Source organism: Megascapheus bottae, chromosome 9 (assembly GCF_031878675.1).
Source record: "Megascapheus bottae isolate mThoBot1 chromosome 9, mThoBot2.hap1, whole genome shotgun sequence".
Classification (NCBI taxonomy): domain Eukaryota; kingdom Metazoa; phylum Chordata; class Mammalia; order Rodentia; family Geomyidae; genus Megascapheus; species Megascapheus bottae.
Genome location: NC_143517.1, coordinates 68,472,801 through 68,497,550, shown reverse-complemented (window position 1 = coordinate 68,497,550; position 24,750 = coordinate 68,472,801). Strand labels below are relative to the sequence as shown.

Genomic DNA, 24,750 nt, shown 5'->3' with positions numbered 1-24,750 from the left:
CGCCGTCACATGGCCACCTCCTCCCTGTCTGTCATCTTACAAGGACACCAGGTTTACTGGCTGGGCCAGGCCGCTCATGATCTCATCTCAATCACACTCACAGATCCTGTTTCCAAATAAGGCCGCATCCGGGAGTCCTGCCACTTAGGACTTTGAGTTTTCTTTTGGGGCAACTGATACAACCCAACTCAGAAGGTGACAGGCCCAGGTGGAGGTGGCCAGAGGAGCCCTGGCATGGAACCAGGTGGCCAGGGTGAGACAGGCGAGACTGGGGGCAGGAGGCTGGCATGAAGGCTGGGGACGGTCCAGGATATCCAGGTCTCAAGTCCTGAAAGGTGGCTGCCAAGGGGGCCCCTGGGTTACCAGAGCTCTCCCCTCAGGGCCCCTGCAGACCCACCCAAAGGTGGGTGTCCTGGCCCAGGGTTGTCTGAGCCCTCTGCTACCCAGGGCAGTGGGGGGGGGGGAGTGCTCAGGGGTGCTGTGGCCTAGAGGGGGATCCAGGGCTCAGCTGGAAGGGTCTGACCCTGTGTGGTGCCTCAGGGGCCTGATGGACCTGTCTGTTCCTTACAGGACACTGGTGGACTCCAGGCAAGGTCTGCACAAGCCACAGGGTGCCATGAACGGCCAGATCTCTGCACTCGCTGCCCCAGCCTCCCAGAATGGGAAGGCTGGGCTAGGACTCGGCGCCTCTTCCACGGAAGCCTCCGCCCCCACCATGGCTTCCAGCATTGCTGGGGTGTATGTGGAGGCCTCGGGACAGACCCAGAGCGTCTACGCCGCCATGAAGCAGGGCCTCCTGCCTGCGGGGCTTGGGCTGGCTTTGCTGGAGGCCCAGGCAGCCACCGGGGGCCTGGTGGACCCTGCCCAGGGCCAGCTGCTCCCCGTGCGCGAGGCCCTGAGGCAGGGCCTGGTGGGGCTGGAGCTGAAGGAGAAGCTCCTGGCTGCCGAGCGTGCCGTCACCGGGTATCCCGACCCCTATGGGGGCAGGAAGCTGGCCCTTTGCCAGGCCATCAGAAAGGAAGTTGTAGACAAGGCCCGAGGATGGAGCTGGCTAGAGGCCCAGCTGGCCACGGGGGGCCTGGTGGACCCCATCCAGGAGGTGCGAGTGGCCCCTGAGCAGGCCTGCCAACAGGGCCTCCTAGACCAGGAGACCTGGCATGCCCTGACAGAGCCGGAGCCCGGCCTGGAGGCCTCCGCTTTCCTGGACCCCAATACGCTCGAACCCCTGACGTACCGCACGCTGCTGAGTAGGTGTGTGCAGGCCCCCAGTTCAGGGCTGGCGTTGCTACCCCTCAAGACCACCTTCCCTACCCTGGCTGGGGCAGCCAGCGTGGCGGAGTTGCTGGAGGCGGGGGTCCTGCATGAGGAGCTGGCGAAGGGCCTGCAGGAGGGCAGGCTGGCCGCCTCGGAGGTGAGCGTGTACCCCGAAGTGCTGCGCTACCTGGAGGGGACCGGCAGCCTGGCGGGGGTGGTCCTGCTGCCCGAAGGCCTCAAGAAGAGCTTCTACCAAGCCAGCGTGGAGCACTTAATCCCCAAGGATGCCGCACGGCAGCTCCTGGAGGCCCAGGCGGCCACCCGCACCCTGGTGGAGCCAGCCACGGGCCGGCGGCTGTGGGTGCGGGAGGCTGTCCGGGCTGGCCTGGTGGGCCCAGAGCTCCACGAGCCGCTCCTGGTGGCAGAGCAGGCGGTCACCGGCTACCATGACCCCTTCAGCAGTTCCAAGATCCCCCTCTTCCAGGCCATGAAGAAAGAGCTCATCGACCGGCCCCGGGCTCTGCGCCTCCTGGATGCACAGCTGGCCACTGGGGGGGTGGTCTGCCCGGCCCGCAGGCTCCGGGTGCCCCTGCAGGCCGCCCTGCGCTTCGGCTGCCTGGACGAGGAGACTCGGCAGGATCTCTCCCAGGCCCCCGGCTTCTCAGACCCCAGCGGGCACGGCCGCCTGCTCTATGCCCAGCTGCTGGCTCGCTCCGCCACCGACCCCGAGACGGGGCTGGCCTTCCTGCCCCTCCCAGGGGCGCCCCGCGGGGAGGAGCCCCCGGGACCCACCTTCATCGAGCACCGAACACGGCAGGCCCTGAGTGAAGCCACTGCTGCCGTCTCGGTGGGGAGGTTCCGGGGCCGGCCGGCCACGCTCTGGGAGCTGCTCTTCTCTGAAGCGGTGCCTGCGAAGCAGAGGGCGGCTCTGGCCCAGCGGTACCAGGAAGGTACCCTGGCAGTGGAGCAGCTGGCTGCCGAGCTGACGGCCATTGTCGAGCAGGCCGCGGCCACCTCCAGAGTCGCCTTTGCTGGGCTGAGGGACGCTGTGACGCCGGGAGACTTGCTGAAAGCCCAAATCATTGACCAGGAGCTGTTTGAGCAGCTGGAGCGCGGGCAGGCCTCCGCCCAGGACGTGGGCAGCCTGGCCGCCGTGCAGAAGTACCTGCAGGGCACTGGCTGCATCGCCGGCCTGCTGCTGCCAGACTCCCAGGAGCGCCTCAGCATCTACGAGGCGCGCAGCCGGGGGCTCCTCAGGCCCGGCACGGCCCTGGTTCTCCTGGAGGCCCAGGCAGCCACGGGCTTCATCATCGACCCCAGGGAAGGCAGGAGGCACTCAGTGGAGGAGGCCCTGCGGGCCGGTGTCATCGGGCCTGATGTGTTTGCCAAGCTGCTGTCGGCCGAGCGCGCGGTCACCGGCTACACCGACCCCTACTCCGGGGAGCAGATCTCCCTCTTCCAGGCCATGCAGAAAGACCTCATCGTCCGCGACCACGGCGTCCGCCTGCTGGAGGCCCAGATCGCCACGGGTGGCGTCATCGACCCCGTGCACAGCCACCGCCTGCCCGTGAACGTGGCCTACCAGCGCGGATACTTCGACCAGGCGCTGAACCTGGTCCTCTTGGACCCATCCGACGACACCAAGGGCTTCTTCGACCCCAACACGCACGAGAACCTGACCTACCTGCAGCTGCTGGAGCGCTGCGTGGAAGACCCCGAGACGGGCCTGCGCCTGCTGCCGCTCAGCAACATGCGGGCCCCGCTGGTAGATGGTGCCACGCGCCAGGCCTTCCAGAACCTGCTGCTGTCTGTGCGCTATGGCCGCTTCCAGGGGCAGAGGGTGTCCGCGTGGGAGCTGATCAACTCGGAGTACTTCAGCGAGGCCCGGCGCAGGTGGCTGCTGCAGCAGTTCCGGCAGCGCAGGGTGACCCTGGAGCGGGTTGCACAGTTGCTGGTGGAGGAGTCAAGGCGATGGGCGGATGTCTCGCTGCCTGTGCTGCGGGGCCGGGTCCTGGCCTGCCAGCTCCTGGATGCCCGCATCATCGAGGAGGAGCTGCTGGACCGGGTGCTGGAGGGCAGGCTGAGCCCGGACGCCCTCCTCCGCATGGACGGTGTCCGCCGGTACCTGCAGGGCTCCGGGGCGGTGGGGGGCGTGCTGCTCCAGGCCTCCAACCAGCGGCTCACCATCTACCAGGCCATGCAGCGGAAGCTGCTGCCGCCCAGCGTGGCCCTGGCCCTGCTAGAGGCCCAAGCAGCCACAGGCTCCCTCAGGGACCTCTGCAGCCAGGAGAGCCTGTCTGTGGACGAGGCGGTGCGCAGGGGCGTGGTGGGGCCAGAGGTGTACAGCAGGCTGAGGCGGGCCGAGGATGCCCTCACCGGCTTCAGAGACCCCTTCTCTGGGAAGAGAGTGTCCCTGTTTGGAGCCATGAAAAAGGGCCTCGTGCCCGTGGAACTGGCCACCCGCCTGCTGGAGACCCAGCTGTCCACAGGGGGCGTGGTGGACCCCACCGTCCGCCACCACATCCCGATGTCCGTGGCTGTCGAGCGTGGCTGCATCGACCAGCAGATGGCGGCAGCTTTGTCCAGCCCTCCCGAGACCTTCCCCATGCCGGACGGTCAAGGACTCACCAGCTACGCCCGGCTTCTGGAGCAGTGCCCCCGGGATGAGGCTTCCGGACTGCGCCTCCTGCCCGTTCCAGAAGGGGCCCCTCCCGTCCCCACTGGGGCACAGGTCCAGCAGACCCTGCAGGCCACCCCCGTGACTGGGCACGGTGGGACACTCTGGGACTTGCTGGCCTCCTGCCACTTCACGGAGGAGCAGCGCCGGGACCTCCTGGAGGCGGTGCGGGTGGGGGAGATGGCCCTGCCACAGCTGCAGGACACCGTGTGCAGCTGCCTGAGGGAGCGGGAGCTGCTGGCCCGCGCCCACATCACACTGCCAGGCCCCCGGGGTGAGGTCCCCGCTGTCTGGCTGCGGGACACCGGCATCCTCACCCAAGACACCCTGGAAGCCCTGGCCGAGGGCAGCCAGTCTCCCGCCGAGGTGGCCGAGCAGCCCCCCGTGAAGGCCTGTCTCCAGGGCACAGGCTGTGTGGCTGGTGTTCTGCTCTGGCCCTCTGGGACCAAGGTGAGCATTGCCCAGGCCACCAGAGACGGACTCCTACCCACAGGCCTGGGCCAGAGGCTGCTGGAAGCCCAGCTGGCCTGTGGCTCTCTGATTGACCCGCTGACCAACCAGAGACTGTCCGTGGAGGGGGCAGTGAGGGCGGGCCTGGTGGGCGGGGACCTGAGGGAGCCCCTGGAGCAGGCGGAGAGGGCCACGGCGGGGTGCCCAGACCCCTACTCGGGGGGCACGCTCTCTTTGTGGCAGGCCATGCAGAAGGGGCTTGTGCCCCAGAGCGAGGGCTACCCCCTCCTGCAGGTGCAGCTGGCCACGGGGGGAGCAGTGGACCCCGTACATGGGGTCCGCCTGCCCCAGGAGGCGGCCTGCCGGCTGGGGCTCCTGGACGAGCAAACGGGCCAGGCGCTGATGGCCACCGAGGAGGACAACAAATTCTTCTTCGACCCCAACACCCGGGACAAGGTCACGTACCAGCAGCTCCGGGCGCGGTGCGTGCGGGATGCGGACACAGGCCTGTGGCTCCTGCCGCTTCCCGAGGACGTGGTGCTGGACGTGGACGAGCACACCGCCGTGGCCCTGAAGGCCATGAAGGTGCCCGTCAGCGCCGGGCGCTTCCAGGGCCGCAGCGTGGCGCTCTGGGACCTGCTGCGCTCCGAGTACGTGGGCGCTGACAAGCGACGAGAGCTGGCGGCGCTCTGCCGAACCGGGCGTGCCACGGCCCTGCGGCAGGTGGTCAGCGCTGTCACCTCCCTGGTGGAGGCCGCGGAGAGGCAGCCCTCGCCGGCCTCCTTCCGAGGGCTGCGGAAGCAGGTGTCAGCCCGGGATCTGTTCCGGTCGCAGCTGATCAGCAAGCAGACTCTGGATGAGCTGAGCCAGGGGAAGAAGTCAGTGCAGGAGGTGACAGAGATGGAGGGTGTGAGGCGGTCCTTAGAGGGGGGTAACTTCATCGCCGGCGTCCTCATCCAGGCCACCCAGGAGAAGATGAGCATTTCTGAGGCCCTGCGGAGGGGCATCCTGCGGCCCGGCACCGCCCTGGTGCTGCTGGAGGCGCAGGCGGCCACGGGCTTCATCATCGACCCCGTGCAGAACCGGAGGCTCACCGTGGAGCAGGCCTTCCAGGCAGGGATGTTTGGCAGGGAAACCTACGGGAAGCTGCTGTCGGCCGAGCGCGCGGTCACCGGCTACACCGACCCCTACTCCGGGGAGCAGATCTCCCTCTTCCAGGCCATGCAGAAAGACCTCATCGTCCGCGACCACGGCGTCCGCCTGCTGGAGGCCCAGATCGCCACGGGCGGCGTCATCGACCCCGTGCACAGCCACCGCCTGCCCGTGGACGTGGCCTACCAGCGCGGATACTTGGACGAGGAGATGAGCCGCGTCCTGGCGGACCCGAGCGACGACACCAAGGGCTTCTTCGACCCCAACACGCACGAGAACCTGACCTACCTGCAGCTGCTGGGGCGCTGCGTGGAAGACCCCGAGACGGGGCTCTACATGTTGGAAGTGGGGAGGAATGGAGACGCCTGCTCGCGCATCGATGAAGCTACGAAGCAGGCTCTGCGCTCCAGAGCTGTGAAGGTGTCGCTGGGCAGGTTTGCCGGCCAGACCATGTCCGTGTGGGACCTGCTGTCTTCTCCGTACTTCACCGAGGCACGGAAGAAAGAGCTTGTGCGGGAGTACAAGGCCCAGAAGGTGAGCCTGGAGGAGCTGGTAGTGGTCATCACCACGGAGGTGGAGGAAACCGAGAGACGGGGCCAGGCCGTCACGGTGGCCGCCATCCAGGAGGACGTGAGCGCAGCAGAGCTGTTCAACTCCGGGGTCCTGGATAAGAAGAGTCTGGACGCCCTCCACAGCCAGGGCCTCGGCCAGCTGGAGCACGTGAAAGCATACCTGGAAGGCTGTGGCTGCATCGCTGGGGTGACCTTACCCGTCACCCAGGAAGTCCTGAGCTTTGACGAGGCCAGCAGGGCAGCTCTCATCCCCGCAGGGTTTGCTGCGCAGATGCTCCAGGCCCAGGCAGCCACCGGTTTTCTGATGGAGCCTCGTACCCACCAGAGATTGTCTGTGGACCAGGCTGTGGCACGTGGCCTCGTGGGGAAAGAGTTTCAGGAAAGACTGAAAGAGGCTGAGAAGGCCGCAAAGGGCTACAGAGACCCGACTTCGGGGGAGACAATTCCGCTATTCCAAGCCATGCAGAAGAAACTGGTGGAGCAGGACGAGGCACTGAGGCTGCTGGAGGTGCAGATGGCCACGGGGGGCGTCATCGACCCACGGCACCACCACCGGGTCCCCCTGGAGACAGCCCTCGGGCGGGGCTGTCTGCACGAGGACATCCTGGCCCTCATCACCGATCAGAGACACATGAGGAGGCGGTTTGTGGATCCCAACACACAGGAGAAGGTCACCTACAAAGAGCTCCAGGACAGGTGCCAGTGGGAGGAGAAGTCTGGCTGGGCACTGTTCCCACTGGTCAAGGACTTGAAGGACGCAGACTACGTGGATGAGGCAACGAAGAAGGCACTGGAGGCCGAGCAGGTGGAAGTCACCGTGGGGAGATACAAAGGCCAGCGGCTGTCCGTGTGGCAGTTGCTGAACTCTGAGTATGTAACAGAGGAGAGGAAGCTCGAATTGGTTCGGCTGTACAGGGGGGACACAGCACGAGCGTTGGAAAAGGTGGTGCAAATTATTCTCCAAATGATTACCGAGAAGGAAGCCAGAGGAAGACAACTGTGGTTCAGAGGCATCAGAACCCAGGTAACTGCGGCAGAGCTGCTAAAATCCGCCATTCTCTCCAGAGAGACATTGGCAGACTTGGAAGAGGGCAAGTGCACGGTGGAAGAGATCGAAAGGAGCACAGACATCAGGCGCTACCTGGACGGCACCGGCTGCATCGCGGGAGTGCTGGTGCCCGTGCCGGGGGAGCCCGGCCGCCAGGAGAAGATGAGCATCTACCAGGCCCTGTGGAGGGGCGTGCTGCGGCCCGGCACCGCCCTGGTGCTGCTGGAGGCCCAGGCGGCCACGGGCTTCATCATCGACCCCGTGCAGAACCGCCGGCTGTCCGTGGAGGAGGCCGTGGCCGCGGGCGTGGTGGGCGGCGAGATCCGGGAGAAGCTGCTGTCGGCCGAGCGCGCGGTCACCGGCTACACCGACCCCTACTCCGGGGAGCAGATCTCCCTCTTCCAGGCCATGCAGAAAGACCTCATCGTCCGCGACCACGGCGTCCGCCTGCTGGAGGCCCAGATCGCCACGGGCGGCGTCATCGACCCTGTGCACAGCCACCGCCTGCCCGTGGACGTGGCCTACCAGCGGGGATACTTCGATGAGGCCATGAGCCGCGTCCTGGCGGACCCGAGCGACGACACCAAGGGCTTCTTCGACCCCAACACGCACGAGAACCTGACCTACCTGCAGCTGCTGCGCCGCTGTGTGCGGGACCCCGACACGGGGCTGTTCATGCTGCAGCTGGCTGGCAGGGGCTCTGCCGTGCGCCAGCTGGGAGACGAGCTGAGAGGTGCCCTGCGCGATGCCCGTGTGACGCTGGCCTCAGGCCACAGTGTGTCCGTGTGGGAGCTCCTCTTCTACCGCGAGGTGCCCGAGGCCACGCGCCAGGACCTGCTGCGCCAGATGCAGGCAGGCACGCTGACCGTGCCCGACCTGGGCGCCCGCCTGTCCTCGCTACTGGCCCGGGCCGAGGACCCCCAGGGCGTCCTGCGGGAAGCCACCATGGAGGTGAAGGTGGGTCCCCTCCGGGGGCCTGCGGTACCCGTGTGGGATGTGCTGGCATCCAGCTACGTGAGCCAGGCAGCCCGAGAGGAAATGCTGGCCCAGTTTGGGTCGGGGGAGCTGGCCCTGCACGCCCTGACCCGCAGGCTGACCACCATCCTCGAAGCCGAGGATGCTCAACCGGAGACCGGCCACACTGGAGCCAGCCGGAAGGAGCCTGACCCCCACCCTGAGCCCGGGGCCGAGGCCTCGGGGGCCTCCCCAACAGGCACCGAGGCCGAAGCCCCCCGTGGGGAGCAGGAGCGCACACTGCGGGCGGCCATGGTTCAGGTCCACTCGGGCCCCCTCCGAGGCCAGCAGGTGTCAGCATGGGACATCCTCTTCTCCACATACCTGAGCCAGGCCCGGCGCGACGAGCTCCTGGCCCAGCTGGCCGCTGGCTCCCTGAAGCCAGCCCAGCTCACCTCCATCCTGGCCCAGATGGTAGAGGATGCCGAGAAGAGGCTCAGCAAGGTGACCTTCCGTGGCCTGAGGCGCCAGGTGTCTGCATCGGAGCTGCGTGCTTCAGGGATCCTGGGTGCCGAGACCCTGCGGGACCTGGCCCAGGGCACCACCACCCCACAGGAGGTGACGGAGATGGACACGGTCAGGCGCTACCTGGACGGCACCGGCTGCATCGCGGGAGTGCTGGTGCCCATGCCGGGGGAGCCCGGCCGCCAGGAGAAGATGAGCATCTACCAGGCCCTGTGGAGGGGCGTGCTGCGGCCCGGCACCGCCCTGGTGCTGCTGGAGGCCCAGGCGGCCACGGGCTTCATCATCGACCCCGTGCAGAACCGCCGGCTGTCCGTGGAGGAGGCCGTGGCCGCGGGCGTGGTGGGCGGCGAGATCCGGGAGAAGCTGCTGTCGGCCGAGCGCGCGGTCACCGGCTACACCGACCCCTACTCCGGGGAGCAGATCTCCCTCTTCCAGGCCATGCAGAAAGACCTCATCGTCCGCGACCACGGCGTCCGCCTGCTGGAGGCCCAGATCGCCACGGGCGGCGTCATCGACCCTGTGCACAGCCACCGCCTGCCCGTGGACGTGGCCTACCAGCGGGGATACTTCGATGAGGCCATGAGCCGCGTCCTGGCGGACCCGAGCGACGACACCAAGGGCTTCTTCGACCCCAACACGCACGAGAACCTGACCTACCTGCAGCTGCTGCGCCGCTGTGTGCGGGACCCCGACACGGGGCTGTTCATGCTGCAGCTGGCTGGCAGGGGCTCTGCCGTGCGCCAGCTGGGAGACGAGCTGAGAGGTGCCCTGCGCGATGCCCGTGTGACGCTGGCCTCAGGCCACAGTGTGTCCGTGTGGGAGCTCCTCTTCTACCGCGAGGTGCCTGAGGCCACCCGCCAGGACCTGCTGCGCCAGATACAGGCAGGCACGCTGACTGTGCCCGACCTGGGCGCCCGCCTGTCCTTGCTACTGGCCCGGGCCGAGGACCCCCAGGGCGTCCTGCGGGAAGCCACCATGGAGGTGAAGGTGGGTCCCCTCCGGGGGCCTGCAGTGCCCGTGTGGGATGTGCTGGCATCCAGCTACGTGAGCCAGGCAGCCCGAGAGGAAATGCTGGCCCAGTTTGGGTCGGGGGAGCTGGCCCTGCACGCCCTGACCCGCAGGCTGACCACCATCCTCGAAGCCGAGGATGCTCAACCGGAGACCGGCCACACTGGAGCCAGCCGGAAGGAGCCTGACCCCCACCCTGAGCCCGGGGCCGAGGCCTCGGGGGCCTCCCCAACAGGCACCGAGGCCGAAGCCCCCCGCGGGGAGCAGGAGCGCACACTGCGGGCGGCCATGGTTCAGGTCCACTCGGGCCCCCTCCGAGGCCAGCAGGTGTCAGCATGGGACATCCTCTTCTCCACATACCTGAGCCAGGCCCGGCGCGACGAGCTCCTGGCCCAGCTGGCCGCTGGCTCCCTGAAGCCAGCCCAGCTCACCTCCATCCTGGCCCAGATGGTAGAGGATGCTGAGAAGAGGCTCAGCAAAATGACCTTCCGTGGCCTGAGGCGCCAGGTGTCTGCATCGGAGCTGCGTGCTTCAGGGATCCTGGGTGCCGAGACCCTGCGGGACCTGGCCCAGGGCACCACCACCCCACAGGAGGTGACGGAGATGGACACGGTCAGGCGCTACCTGGACGGCACCGGCTGCATCGCGGGAGTGCTGGTGCCCGTGCCGGGGGAGCCCGGCCGCCAGGAGAAGATGAGCATCTACCAGGCCCTGTGGAGGGGCGTGCTGCGGCCCGGCACCGCCCTGGTGCTGCTGGAGGCGCAGGCGGCCACGGGCTTCATCATCGACCCCGTGCAGAACCGCCGGCTGTCCGTGGAGGAGGCCGTGGCCGCGGGTGTGGTGGGCGGCGAGATCCGGGAGAAGCTGCTGTCAGCCGAGCGCGCGGTCACCGGCTACACCGACCCCTACTCCGGGGAGCAGATCTCCCTCTTCCAGGCCATGCAGAAAGACCTCATCGTCCGTGACCATGGCGTCCGCCTGCTGGAGGCCCAGATCGCCACGGGCGGCGTCATCGACCCCGTGCACAGCCACCGCCTGCCCGTGGACGTGGCCTACCAGCGGGGATACTTCGATGAGGCCATGAGCCGCGTCCTGGCGGACCCGAGCGACGACACCAAGGGCTTCTTCGACCCCAACACGCACGAGAACCTGACCTACCTGCAGCTGCTGCAGAGAGCCACGGTGGATCCGGACACCGGGCTGCTGTTGCTGTGTCTGTCCAAGCGCTGAGCAGTTTCTTGGTTTTCCCTCTCATTCACTGAGATGTGGCAGTATAGCTACATATTTTTTTATTGTTTTCATTCTCCTGTATTGGTTTTTGTGCTTTGTGTTCCATTAAATGTTGGCCATCAATATTTATGAGCTCTAAGTCATCATGGTTTTCCAGTATTTTGCCTCTCTCTTTTGTCAGTCTGGTTTTGTCCTTTGTGTTCTTTCTCCTGGGTCCTGGCCTGTGACTGGAACTCTTCCACCTCTCCATCAGCTGGCCCTGACTTCGGCTTGAGCCCTGCCTGTTAACTGGGGCTCCTGCCAGATGCGCATGATCTTCACTAAGTGCGTGTCCCTCTTTGAGAGAACATCCTTCTTCATCGTGGGGTGCGCTGGGCCACTGCCACCCTGCTGAGCCTGACGATGTTTTGTCAGGCACCATCTTGGTTAGTGTGGGGCTGAACGGCACCCACCTTCTGTGCCAGTAGTCCCCATGTCAGCTCTTTTTCAAAGCTCGTGTGCAGATGCTACATGGGCTCCATGAAGCCCAGAGGTGGGGCCCAGGGCTGGGTGCAGTGTGCAGAGCAGAGGCACCTCCTTCAGGCAGGCCCAGGACGGGGCTAAGAAAAGAGAGGTCATGGGGCTGGAATGTGGCTTAGTGGTAGAGTGCTTGCCTGGCATGCACAAGGACCCGGGTTCGATTCCTCAGTACCATACATAGAAAAAATCCAGAAGTGGTGCAGTGGCTCAAGAGGTAGAGCTCTAGCCTTGAAAAAATCCCAAGGACAGCTGGACGCAGCAGCTCACGCCTGCCATCCTAGCTACTCAGGAGGCTGAGGTCTGAGGATCCAGGTTCAAAGCCAGCCTGGGCACTACAAAGCTGTGAGGTTCTTATCTCCAATTAACCTCTAGAAAACAGGAAGTGGAGCTTGGCTCCAGGGTAGGGTGGTAGTCTGGAGCCGAAGAACTCAGGGACAGCATCCAGGCCAATTCAAGCCCTATGACCCACAAAAAAAAGGGGAGAGAAAGAAACAGAAAAGAAAGGAGAGGTCATTTCTTTCATACCGTCAAGCTTAAAGGGGAATGAGAGAGAGTCTCCCTGAGCTTCAACGTCCTATGTCCACGGTGGGCTGAGACGATGCTGTCCTCAGGCCAAAGCTGAGGCCTCTGAACTTCAAGCCCACGCCTGTCTAGCTGCCCCTGTGAGCTGTCCACTTATCTGGGAGCCACGGTCTGTACCCTGTTAGCTTTGACAGGACAAAGGCCAGGCTGTGGAGCCATACTAGGCACAGCCTAGATAAGTGGGGGCCTGGGAAGCTGAGCCGGGCAGGTCCCTGTGGCAGAGTGAGAAATCAGGCACCCACTCCAAAATGGGCCCTGTCCAGGAGCCCGTGACAGCCACTGTGGGTTAAGAAGGCTCACTGTAGCCACAGTTGCTTCACACACCAGAACAACAGCGCCATACATACGTGATAACAGAAAAACAGACCATTAGCCACCACCCACACAACCGCAAAAGAGTTGCCGCAACTCTGAGTCCCTCGAGGGGCTACGTGAAGACAGCGAGTGGGGAGTGGCTGTAGCCAGAAGGAAAACTTCATAGGCAATTGTACCCAGAATCAGAAAAACAGCTAGAGGAAGCGAAGGTGAAAGGCAAGGCATTGCAGCAGCGCTGCCGACAACGCAGCCTTCCAGGGGCTGGTGGGACAGAGAGGAGGCTGGAGGCAATGCGCACAATAAGACCCTCCGGTGCAGCCCACCCACTTCCTCCAAGGAAGGGGATGGAAGGTGAGGGCCGAGGAAGAACGGGCAAGGATCATGGCACAGAATTTACCAGGTCTGATCAGAGGCATTAATGGCCAGATTCGGGGCGTTTCTAAATCTCAAGCCTAACCACAGCATGCTGCTGATACCCAAGGGCCAAGAGCCATGCTTAGGGCTAAGCATCAGAACACACACACATGCTTGGGAAGCAAAGATGGAGAGGATTGCAGTTCAAGGCTAGCCTTGGCAAAGAAAAGAAAAACAAAAAGAAAAGAAGAAGTTAGCAAGATCCAAACTCAACCAATAAGTTGGGGGGGGGGTTATGTCTATAACCCCAGCTGTAAGGTAGATGCAGGTCCCCAGGCAAGAATTTGAAAAATATTTTTTTTTTGCCAGTCCTGGGCTTGAGCTCAGGGCCTGAGCACTGTCCTTGGACTTTCTCAAGGCTAGAGCTCTACCACTTGAGCCTCAGCACCACTTCTGGCTTTTTTCTATGTATGTGGTACCAAGGAATCGAACCCGGGTCTTCATGCATGCTAGGCAAGCACTTTAACCACTAGGCCAAACTCCCGGCCCCTGAAAAATATTTTTTTAATCTGAAAAATAGGGACAGGGAGTGTGGCCTAGTGGTCAAGTGCTTGCCTAGCTTGCACCAAGACCTGGGTTCGATTCCTCAGTAGCACATACACAGCAAAAGCTGGAAGTGGTACCATTGCTCAAGTGATAGAGTGCAAGCCTTGAGAAAACTCAAGGACAGTGCCCAGGCCCTGAGTTCAAGCCCCATGACTGGCTAAAAGAAAAAAATCTGAAAGATAATAAAAGCAAAGTAGGTCTCTGTTGTGACTTAAGGGGTAGACAACCTGCCTAGCACATGCAAGGTCTTGAGTTCAAAACTCATTTGCTCCTCATACCAAAAAAGAACAAGTCTTAAAAGTAGCCACCAAAGCCAGGTGCCAGTGGCTTAGGCCTGTAATCCTAGTTACTCAGGAGGCTGAGAGCTGAGGTTCGAGGTTCAAAGCCAGCCTGGGCAGGAAACTCCATGAGATCCAGTTAACCACCAAAAAGCCATAAGTGGACCTGAGGCACAAATGGTAGAGTGCTAGCTAGCCTTGAGAAAATGGAAACATGCTCCACGGATTAATGCCATGGTAGCAGGTCAGCTTCATCTTATTACTCTGTTGACACAGTACGATTTGATCTTTTGGACATATTTTTGGAATGACTAAAGCCAAATGGCCTTAGAAGGACAATGGGGGTCACAATCTTGCCATCCATCTCAGAGGGGCCAGACCCTCACCACTGCTGTGCTGTGATCTCAGAAGCACGTCTTCAAGTCCAGTCTGCCCATCCCCAGAAGGTAAGGCCACAGGGCAGAGGGCACCCCCTAGGTGCCTCTCCCCTGACTGTTTTCCACCTGCACCTGAGATGCCTGCCCAAGCCCAGGGAGCCAGGTCCTGCTCCACTTGTGGTGGGGAGAAAGGCAGGAATGGAGAGAGCGGGTCATCCCCCTGCCTGCAGGAGCGGGGCCTCAGAGAAGTCCTTGGGGAGTGAGGTCATCCTCACGTGCGTGTCTTGTTCTTCTGTGCAGATTCAATAGGAGTTCTATGGGTCTAGGCTCTAAATCATACACATTTCTTCTAGTCTGCGCCAACCACAGTGTGCAGGCAGGGCTGGCAGCTCTCCTACCCCAGTGACCAGCAGTAATGGTTCCTGCAACACTGCCCTGTCTCTGCCACCCTCTGTCTGTGCGGTCTGGCATAAGGACCTCCTTAGTTTCCTCTGCCTGTTTCAAATAAGGCCAGGTTCCCAGGTCCCCAGGGGTTGGCTGCTGTCTCCTTAGGTAACCTGCCTAGCCCTGTGCCCTGCCTACCCCCAGATCTAGCCAACACCTTTGCCGAGGGCCTGTTATGTGCCAGGCCCCATCCTTAGCATGGGAGAGAGTAGTTCTCCCACCTGGACCTCCAGAAAGAAGCACAGTAACCCATAGTGTTGAGGGCCACAAGCACGCAGGGAGAAAGTCAAATGAGGCTAGATTGGGGGGGGGGCGGGTTGTGCTGTCTGCCTGAGAGGTGACCTGAGTCACCGCTAAGGCATTCCGGGTGGAGGAAGCTCTACTGCAGCTCTTGTCTAGTGGACTGACAGCTAAAGACCAGACTGCCAGGCAGGACCAAGAGGGAAGTCAGGAGAAAGGAGGCGGGTTAGCGTGGACCTGGGTTAGCATGGTGTCTCTCCCCGGTGACCCTAGCTACACAGGAGGGAGTCTGAAATCTGAGGATCAAGGTTCAAAAGGACCTGAGACTCTTATCTCCAATTAGCCTCTAGAAACTGGGAAGTGGGGCTTGGCTCAAGGGTAGGGTGGTAGCCTTGAGCTGAAGAGCTCAGGGACAGTGCCCAGGATGAGTTCAAGTCCCATGACCCACAAGAAGGAGGAGGAGGAGGAAGAGGAGGAGGAGGAAGAGGAGAAATAATAATAATAATAATAATAATAATAATAATAATAATAATAATAAAGGCCAGGTGTCAGGGCCAACCGTGAAGGTCTCAGTTTGGTGTCCCCAGTGAGTGAGAGGGTCCCTGGGGCTTCCCTGCTCCAGCCCCGGCTCTGGTGATTCATAAGAAGGACTCAGAAAGGCACCCCGGGCACAGGTGCCATTTGCTACAGCTAAGGCTAGGGAGGAAGCCAGCCAAGGTGTGGTGAGAAGCAGTCGTCCTCTGCGCTGCGGTGGCTGAGCAGGCGCCCCTCTCTCATGGCGTTCCCGTGGAAGGTGCTGGGTTTCAGCTCTCCTGACCAATCCATGCAGAGCCAATCCATGCGATCCAGATGGCTCTGCGAGGAGCGCGGGATGCGGGGCGCGGGGTGCGGGGGTGCAGAGTGTGGGGCGCGGGATGTGGGGGGCGGGGGCGCAGGGGGCGGGGCGCGGGATAGGGGGCACGCGGGTGCAGGGTGCGGGGCGCAGGATAGGGGGCATGCGGGTGCAGGGTGCGGGTCGCAGGATAGGGGGCACGCGGGTGCAGGGTGCGGGCGCGGGGTGCAGGGCGCGGGATAGGGGGCACGCGGGTGCAGGGCGCGGGATAGGGGGCACGTGGGTGCAGGGTGCGGGCGCGGCGCGCAGGTGCAGGGCCCGGGGTGCTGGGCGCGGGGCGCGCAGGATGAGGGGTGCGGGGCGCGGGATGTGGGGTGCGGGGCGCGAGGTGCGGGGTGCGGGGCGCGGGGTGAGGGGCGCGCCTCGCGGGGTTGAAGTAGGAAGGCAGACAGGTCCAAGGAGAAGGGAGCGCACGCGGGACGGCGCCCGAGCCTCTCTTCCCGCGGGCCGGCCTGCGAGGAGGGGCGCGGGGCCTGTTTGGGGGCCAAGGCCGGCTGCGGGCCTGGCGCGGAGAGGCCTGCGTGCCGAGTTCAAGCCCTCCGCAGCCCGCACCCGCCGCGCCCCGCCCCTGCCCCGCCGCGGGAGCCCACGGGGCCCAGACGCTGGGGTAACTGCCACGGAGGCAGACTCGGAGCCGGGCCCACCCCGGGCCGAGAGCGCGGAGGAGGCGGCGGGCGGGAAGAAGCCTGCTCCGGGCGCGCCGAGGGCGGCGGAGAGCCCGGCCCGCCGCCTCGAGGGGCGGAGCCTCCGCCTGGGGACTCCTGGTGGGCGGGGCTTCTACTGGGCGGGGCTTGGGTGAGTGGGCGGGGCCTGGCGTGGGGCAGAATCTGCGGTGCTGGGGCGGGGCCTGGACGTCGGGGGCGGGGCTTGGACAACCGGAGCGCAATCGGGGCGGCGGCGCGGCGGGGCGGGCCGGGCGGCGGCGCGGCGGGGCGGGCCGGGCGGCGGGGCTGGGCCGGGCGGCGGGGCGGGCCCGGCGGGCCCGGGCGGAGCTGCTCTCCCCGGGCCGCACTCCAGCCTCCGCCCCCAGGGGCGGCTCCGAAGGGGCGGGCCGGCTCCACCCCCAGCCCGCACCAGCCCGCACTGCCAGTTCCCGGGGCCGAGGAGGGGCTCCAGGCGGCGGCTCCGCTGGGTTCCGGGCTGGGCGGCTGGGCGCAGGGCCAGGCAGAAGGGGCCGAGCGGCGCCGGGCGGCGGATCGCGCGGAGGGCGGTGGCTGGGCCCGCGGAGCCATGGCGGCTCCGGAGCAGGCGCCGAGGCGGGGCCGCGAGCGGGAGCGGGAGGACGAGAGCGAGGACGAGAGCGACATCCTGGAGGAGAGCCCGTGCGGCCGCTGGCAGAAGCGGAGGGAGCAGGTGGGCCCAGGCCGCGGGTGACGCCGCCCTCCGCGGCGGGGGCGGGAGGCGCCTCGGTGAGCGGGGACCAGACCGCCCCAGGCCCGCCCCGGCGCCCCGGAGCCCCGCACCCACTCCTGGGGCCCAGCCCCTCTCCAGCCCCGCAGCTTTTTCCAGAAGCGGGTCTGGGCCTGTGGCGCACACCTGGCCCCCGGGACCGAGTCCCCACCCTGGCCCCACACCTACCGGGCCGCCTGTCCCCACCGGCAGGTAAACCAGGGGAACATGCCAGGGATCCAGAGCACCTTCCTAGCCATGGACACCGAGGAGGGGGTGGAAGTGGTGTGGAATGAGCTCCACTTCGGAAACAGGAAGGCCTTCGCGGCCCACGAGGTGAGAACCGCCCCCCCTCCACCCTCGTGCCGGGCCTGAGGCTGCCGGGTGACTGTCCCGCTCCCCAGGAGAAGATCCAGACCATGTTCGAGCAGCTGGCACTGGTGGACCACCCCAATATCGTCAAACTGCACAAGTACTGGCTGGATGCCTCTGAGGCACGCGCCAGGGTGAGCCAGGGGAGCCAGGGGATCCAGGGGAGGTGGGCTGGGAACACCCGCGCGGGCCCTGGCCGCTGGCTGCCTCCTGAAACGGCAGAGCCCACACATCTGCCCTGCAGGTGATCTTCATCACCGAGTACGTGTCCTCGGGCAGCCTCAAGCAGTTCCTCAAAAAGACCAAGAAGAATCACAAGGCCATGAACGCCCGGGTATGGAGAGTGGGGTAGGGCACACCCCCACCGAAGGTTTCCAGGCCTGGGATGGGGGCAGGGATGGGGCTCCGGGCAGCTCGGGGCAGGGGCAGGGTGGCAGGCAGGCTCCACAGGCCCAGCTGTGTCTGCGCCCACCCAACGGAGTCCTGCGTCCACCACCAGGCCTGGAAGCGCTGGTGCACACAGATCCTGTCTGCTCTCAGGTGAGAAGCTGGGTTTGCTGCCTTTGGTTCCACTGGTCCCACTGGGTCCCGTCGCCCCCACGTCCTCTGAGCCCACGCCTTCTCCTCCTTCCCACGTCTGCAGCTTTCTGCATGCCTGCAGCCCTCCCATTATCCACGGGAACCTGACCAGCGACACCATCTTCATTCAGCACAACGGCCTCATCAAGATTGGCTCTGGTGCTGGCGGGCCTGGGGGCGAGGGGGGAGGGCAGGGATGGGGGCTGTGGGGGGGATGTCTAGGGAATCTGGGAGAGCCTAGGACAGAAGCTGCCCGTGACCCAGCCTGCTGACACTCACTCTCTCTGCTGTGGCCTGTGCAGTGTGGTACCGAATCTTCTCCAATGGTGCGTGGGGCCTCTGAGGGGTGCCAGGGCGTGCCAGGGGAGCCCTGTGCTCAGCCCCACCCTCTTCCCTAGCGCTCCCCGACGACCTCCGCAGCCCCATCCGTGCCGAGCGTGAGGAGCTGCGGAACCTGCACTTCTTTCCTCCGGAGTACGGCGGTGAGTCCAGGACGGCCGGGGCGCCCGGCGCGTCCACCTGCCGTTCCACCTGCGCCCATCTCCCCTTTGCAGAGGTCAACGATGGGACTGCGGTCGACATCTTCTCCTTTGGGATGTGTGCCCTGGAGGTACTGGCCCCCTCCCAGCCCCTTTCCAGTGGGCTCTCCCCCACCTCACCATCCCCTCCCGTGTCCACCCATCTGCACCCCAGATGGCTGTTCTGGAGATCCAGGCCAACGGGGATACCCGAGTCACAGAAGAAGCCATTGCTCGAGCCAGGTGCTCCCTGGGTGACCCCAACATGCGAGTGAGTACGCATCCTGCACCCCGGGCCAGGCTCCGAGTGGACAAGGAGGCCAGGGAGGTGCTTCTGCGCAGGCCAAAGGTGTGAGGGGGCTGACACAGCTGGGGCACGGAGGACGGCCTCTGGAGGGAGGACGCCCCAGCACTCACCGCTCCCGTCTGCAAGAATGCTAGAGCCAGCCGGACCCGGTGGCTCACTCCTGTCATCTTAGCTACTCAGGAGGCTGAGTTCTGAGGATCCAGGTTCAAAGCCAGCCTGGGCACCAAAGTCTGTGAGATTCTTATCTCCAATTAACCACTAGAAAACTGGAAGTGGTGCTTTGCCTCAAATGGTAGAGCGATAGCCTTGAGCTGTAGTACACCAGGCCCAGAATTCAAGCCCCACAACCGACAAAAAAAAAAGGAATACTAGAGAGGACTTGTTAAGCTTAGGTCCTGACTGTCCTCAAGTCCCTCAAATCAGGGCCTGACCAGGCTGCTAACAAGCTGACTTCCCCTTGTGTGTTCCTGAGGGAGGCAGGGGCTGTAGGGCCTGGGGCCCTGGGGAAGGGGGGATTGTGGGCCTGGGGCCCTGCGGCCTGGCAAACGGAAGGTCATGGGGATCTGGGATCCACATGCCTGGCCTCCACCCACCTGCTTCTCCTCTCCCTACCCCAGGAGTTCATCCTCTCCTGCCTGGCCCGCGATCCTGCCCGCCGACCCTCTGCTCACAACCTCCTCTTCCACCGCGTGCTCTTCGAGGTGCACTCGCTGAAGCTGCTGGCCGCTCACTGTTTCATCCAGCACCAGTGTGAGGGGCAGGCCGGCTGGGTGGGGGCCGGGGACCCGTGGCTGGGGCCCGCCGCCCCGGGCCCACCACCCTGAGCATTCCTACGCCCGCAGATCTCATGCCTGAAAATGTGGTGGAGGAAAAGACCAAAGCAATGGACCTGCAGGCAGTTCTGGCAGAGACGCCCCAGCCCCATGGGCCCCCCATGCAGTGGCGGTAAGGAGGGTGAGCCAGCGGCCTCCCCTGGTAGCTCCCCCCTGGCCCCTGGCCGGCCCCTCACATGTCTCCACCCACGCCAGGTACTCCGAGGTCTCATTCTTGGAGCTGGACAAATTCTTGGAGGACGTCAGGTGAGCGCTGAAGTGAGGTGGGGAGCTGGCGCTGTCAGGCCACGGCCCCCAGCCACCCTCGGCTGTGTCCCCAGGAATGGGATCTACCCACTGATGAATTTTGCGGCTGCTCGGCCCCTGGGGCTGCCTCGTGTGTTAGCCCCACCCCCAGAGGAAGCTCAGAAGGCCAAGACCCCAACCCCAGAGCCCTTTGACTCAGAGACCAGGAAGGTGAGTTCTCAGAGCTGCCCGAAGATTTGCACGAGTTGGGGAGGTGCCTCCCTGTAGACGGGCTCTCCTCCAGGCCACTGGAGCTCAGGTGTACACTGGACCCTCTGGGAGGGTCCAACTGGGACGCTTTTTCTAGACACTGCTTGGGCTCTCAGATGGCACCCTCTAGGGCAGCTGATTCCTAATACCTGCACCCTGGGACTTTGCCCACATGGCTTTCCTGGCCATGGCTGAAGCCATAGCTCCGTGGCTCCAGAGGCTCTGTCTTCGTTGTGTTCTGTTGCTGTGGCCCTGAGCCAAGTCATCTGTGGCCCTTGTCTGGATGCTGCACCAGGAAGGAGACCCTGGTCTCTTCCTCTTAGTGCTGTCCCTTCCATAATGCACTCTGCGTTCACATCCTCACAGTCCAAGCAGCCTGGGTCCAGGCCGGAGCCAGCCCCTCCGTCCTCAGCCTGCGCCTAGGGGCTCTGCCTCACCCTGGCGTCCTGCTGGCATCCTGCACCTGGGTGCCATCCCATCCCAGCAGGCCTCTCTCTCCCCTGTTTCCCATAGTTCCCTGCGTGTCCAGTGTTCTTTGCATGTGTGAAAGCTCCCATTCTTCCTTCAGCACCCAGGCCCAATGCCTACGCCTACAAGTTTGCCTCCAGGCCAAGGCACTGGCTGTGAGATGGGTCCCCCTGCAGTCTCAGCCGTCCCTCTGGAGGCCGTGCTGAGCTCCTGCCCTCACAGGTGACCTTGCCCCCAGGTGGTGCAGATGCAGTGTAACGTGGAGAGGAGCGAGGACAAGGCGTGCTGGCATGTGAGCGGGGCCTGGGCTGCACTGGGGAAGGCAGGGCTGCTGCTCTGCGGCTCCCGCCCGACCACACCCTCCCGCCTCCAGCTCACGCTGCTTTTGGTGCTGGAGGACCGGCTGCACCGGCAGTTGACCTACGACCTGCTCCCAAGTAGGCTGGCTGAGGCCCGGGCTGTGGTCCGGGGTGGTGGTCCAGGGTGGTGGTGGTCCAGGGGCCTGGGCAGTGGTCCAGACCTAGTGGCCCCAGTGCCACAGCCTCCCACCTCCCTCTGCCCCCAACCCTGCCTGCAGCTGATAAGGCCCAGGACCTTGCCACAGAGCTGGTGCACTATGGCTTCCTGCATGAGGTAGGTGACGTGGGCAGTGGGGCCTGGTGGGGGGCATGGGCCTTGCAGCTGGGCCTGCCATGCCTTGTTCCCCGCTGCAGGACGACCGGGCAAAGCTGGCTGCCTTCCTGGAGAGCACTTTCCTCAAGTACCAGGGGACCCAGGCTTGATCGGCCCTGGAACCCAGCGAGGTGCCTCTGCTCAGGGTAGTCCCCAACTTGGGAGCGGCTAGCACTGCCCAGAGCTTCCCTCAGCTGGCTTTCCCTGAGTTCAGGAGTCCTGGGCCTACCAGTAAGGGCCCAGGGTCTCCCAGAGCAGTGCTGGCCCCAAGGATGGTGGGGAGCCCAGCAGAGAATTAGGGAGCACGATGCTGAGCGGGAGGGGGTCAGCCCTGAGCAGACCTCTGCAAGGGAGACTGCTCCACCTGGAAAGGAGGGCAGGCACCCACCATTGACACCACAGACCCAGGCAAGGACCTGGAGTGGAAGCTGTGACCTGGTCTCCTGGGTGTCTTTTGCAGCTCTGAGCTGCAAAGCCAGCACAGGAGATTCAGGGGAGAGCCTGGAATCGGGTCATTGCCAGCAAAACCCCAGGCCTGCTCTGGGCTCACCAGCTCTGAGCTCTGTCCCTGGTCTTCCCTTCTCACAAGACTACCGCCTATGCCTCTCAGCCTGGAGGATAGAGGGCAAGCACCCCTCACACCTTCCTGGGGCAGCTGTGGCCACAGACTCCTGGCTGCCTGCCTGTCTCTCCCACCTGGCTCCCGCCTCAGTCTCACAGTCTCAGAAGCCCGCTGGATGCTCATGCCACCTTGGCTTCTGGCACCACCTGTCTTTCAGTTTCCATCTTAGTAGCATAGTCAGTGTTTTAAATTGTATGTGTAAACTTCATACATTCAACTTTCTCTTTAAGCATTTCACATGTCAAACTTAGTGACTCAAGAGAAACACAGGTTTATTATGATTCTGTGGGTCTGAAAATATGACCCAGAGTCTCTCACTAGACTAAAATCGAGTGTTAGCATTGATTTTCATCGCATTCCTTTCTGGAGGGATCTACTTCCTGCATCATTCAAGCTACTGACAAAATTCACTCCCTGCAACTGTAGGGCCTAGGCACCCATTAAGGGGAAAAGGAAAGCCACTGTTAGCTTCTGGGCCCACCCACCCTCCTGCCCCTCCTTTCTGTACATGAGACCAGCAGCAACAAGTTGAATCTGGTAAACCTATCATCTGGTCCTCGAGGCGGGAGGGTTCTCCCTGAGGACCCCGGTGATAACCCAGGAAAGCCATCTTTCTCAACTTCTGTAAAACCAATCACACCCTCAAAGCACCCTTTGCCCTGTTGAATAACATCAGCTGGTAATGCTGTTAGGGATCTGACAATTGTTTTGTTTTGTTTTTCTGGAGTGTGGGGGGGGGGGCGTGCTGCCCACCACCCCACCTTAACAGAAAGTTAAAACTACAACTTGCCAAGGCGTATCAAATAAAAGAGAATGAATTTCAAGCCACCATCAATATTCCAATAGTAGTCACAACTTTTTTCAACTTCCTACTTTTCAGCCAGAAATTGTAAATCTCAAATAAGTTGGAGTTCTGGGAGCTGAGAGCTTGCGCATGCTCTTTCGCGAAACTGCGTGAGCCACTGAGCCAGTGATGGCACCAGCACCCCGGGCCACGTGGTGTCTTTGTTGAGGTTCACGTCAAGTCTTATCTTACGTACACATTGTCCTAACAGTGGAAACGTCTTTGGGGGCCCAGAGCTAATAAGTGTAGTCTCTTCCTCTGCACATCCCCAATTCAGTTCTCATGCTTTCTTCAGGCGCTTAGAATCTGTGTTCCTCAAAACCATACTGCCTTAACCAAACCCCAAACCCGGACAAAATCGCCAAGTCCTATCAAATAAATGAAATCAACAACTAAAAATGTCTTTAGTCTTGGGGTCTTTTTTGGGGGGTGGGCAGCAGGTGTCCGCGGAGCACATTCTGCAGGAGTCCTCCACCATTCCCGTGAGCTCATCCCCCACGAGGGCTCCAGCTACGTCACAGGGGCCATGGACAGCAAGGTGTCCTGTGCTATATTTCCTTCTTGTCCAACTGTTGTATCCCGAGAGTTAATGATGTTTTTACTTCATTTTCTGTGTCTGCCAGATACTCTTCTAGAAATGGACCTCCTCTCCAGACACAGGAAAACTCAACCGTCTCACCAGGGGAGTCCTGTGCCCCGGCTCTCTTCCTGGGACGCTTTCCCTGGGTGCCGGGAGCCTGGCCTGTGGTCTGTAGCTCCCTTGCTCACTTCAAGAGGAGCTGTCTCCTGAGAGGATGCCTGCAAACTCGTAGAGTCTTCCTGGTGTGTGTGTGTGTGTGTGTGTGTGTGTGTGTACCAGGCTTGGAGGTGCTGTCTCTGTGTGTGTGTGTGTGTGTGTGTACCAGGCTTGGGGGTGCTGTCTGTGTGTGTGTGTGTGTGTGTGTGTGTACCAGGCCTGGGGGTGCTGTGTGTGTGTGTGTGTGAGTGTGTGTACCAGGCTTGGGGGTGCTGTGTGTGTGTGTGTGTGTGTACCAGGCTTGGGGGTGCTGTCTGTGTGTGTGTGTGTGTGTGTGTGTGTGTGTGTGTGTGTGTACCAGGCCTGGGGGTGCTGTCTCTGAGCAGGTTTTACTCAGTATCATCACTGTACTGCTTGAGCCGTAGCTCCACCTCCAGCTTTTTGGTGGTTATTTGGAGTGTCGCTTCACTTGTCCCGAAATAGAAACCTCCATGAACATTTCTCCCTCCCTCCCTCCCTCCTTCTCTCCTTCCTTCCCTCCCTCCCTCCCTTCTTCTCTTTCTCCCTCCCTCTCTCCCTCTTCCTTCCCTCCCTCCCTCCCTCCTCCCCCTCTCTTCTCCCTGAACTTCTTTTGCTCAAGGTTACCATTTTACCACTTGAGCCACAGTGCCACTTGTGGTTTTTCTGAGTAGTTTATTCATTTCAAAGGAGGTGCCAGCGGATCATACCTGTAATCCTGTAATCCTAGCTACTCAGAAGGCTTAGATCTGAGGGTCGGTTCAAAGTCAACTCCGGGTAGGAAGTTCCTGAGACTCTTATCCCCAGTTAATCACCAGAAAACCGGAAATGGGTTCAAATCAAGATCCTCAGACGTCAGCCTCCCGAGCAGGTGGGATTACAGGCTGAGCCACTGGTGCCCTGCTGGGTTTGCTTTTCTAGAGGTGTTGGATGTGAATCGGGAGCTACTCTGGAAGTGAACAGGGCCAGGGTGGGGGGAGAGCTCTGCAGAGGGCAGCGGCAAGAATGGGGTGAGTGAGCTCTGGTGTGAGAAGCAGCAAGACCAGGAATCAAGGACTGAGCCCAGAGCTCCTCACCTCCACCACTGAGCTGCCGCCTCTGGGCACCTGTGTGCCCTCTGGTGGTGGGGGTGAGTCCAGCCTCCAGCTACCTGGCACAGCCAGAGCTCTGGCCTGGTTCTAAGCTATAGAGTAGCTTCTGTTTTCTTGCTGTCTGGTTTTGTTGTTAGGCATTCTGAAAGGTCTCAAGTTCATCTTTACAGCACATCTAATTGCTGACTTTTTGTCACATTTTTCATTTGGTGAGTGTTCTTTCTCTGCCGGTTGTGTTCTGGATGTAACATCTCTCAAAGGTCTGAGAATGTCCTTTAGCTCTTTTTCCCCTTGCTTTCCTTAGCCTTCTTGCGTGAGTTCTTTCTTTT

General features: G+C 62.7%; 2 protein-coding genes across 2 annotated transcripts; both read left to right on the top strand.

The window, feature by feature from the left end:
* Window positions 1-676: 676 nt before the first annotated feature.
* On the top strand, window positions 677-10,980 carry Eppk1 (epiplakin 1; the record flags this gene model as incomplete). Its single annotated transcript, XM_090338790.1, has 1 exon — window positions 677-10,980. A coding segment is annotated over one exon (10,194 nt), but the record flags the coding sequence as incomplete, so codon positions are not given.
* A 5,551-nt stretch (window positions 10,981-16,531) lies between these two features.
* Nrbp2 (nuclear receptor binding protein 2) lies at window positions 16,532-22,975 on the top strand. The gene is made up of 18 exons (XM_090339544.1): window positions 16,532-16,830; window positions 17,080-17,202; window positions 17,271-17,372; window positions 17,483-17,572; window positions 17,738-17,778; window positions 17,882-17,976; window positions 18,120-18,143; window positions 18,216-18,299; window positions 18,372-18,427; window positions 18,511-18,606; window positions 19,260-19,392; window positions 19,485-19,587; window positions 19,671-19,721; window positions 19,796-19,931; window positions 20,677-20,730; window positions 20,812-20,875; window positions 21,016-21,071; window positions 21,152-22,975. Exons 1-18 carry the CDS (start codon window positions 16,708-16,710, stop codon window positions 21,218-21,220), a joined length of 1,500 nt encoding a protein of 499 aa, XP_090195670.1. The 5' UTR covers window positions 16,532-16,707; the 3' UTR covers window positions 21,221-22,975.
* The last annotated feature ends 1,775 nt before the right edge of the window (window positions 22,976-24,750 follow it).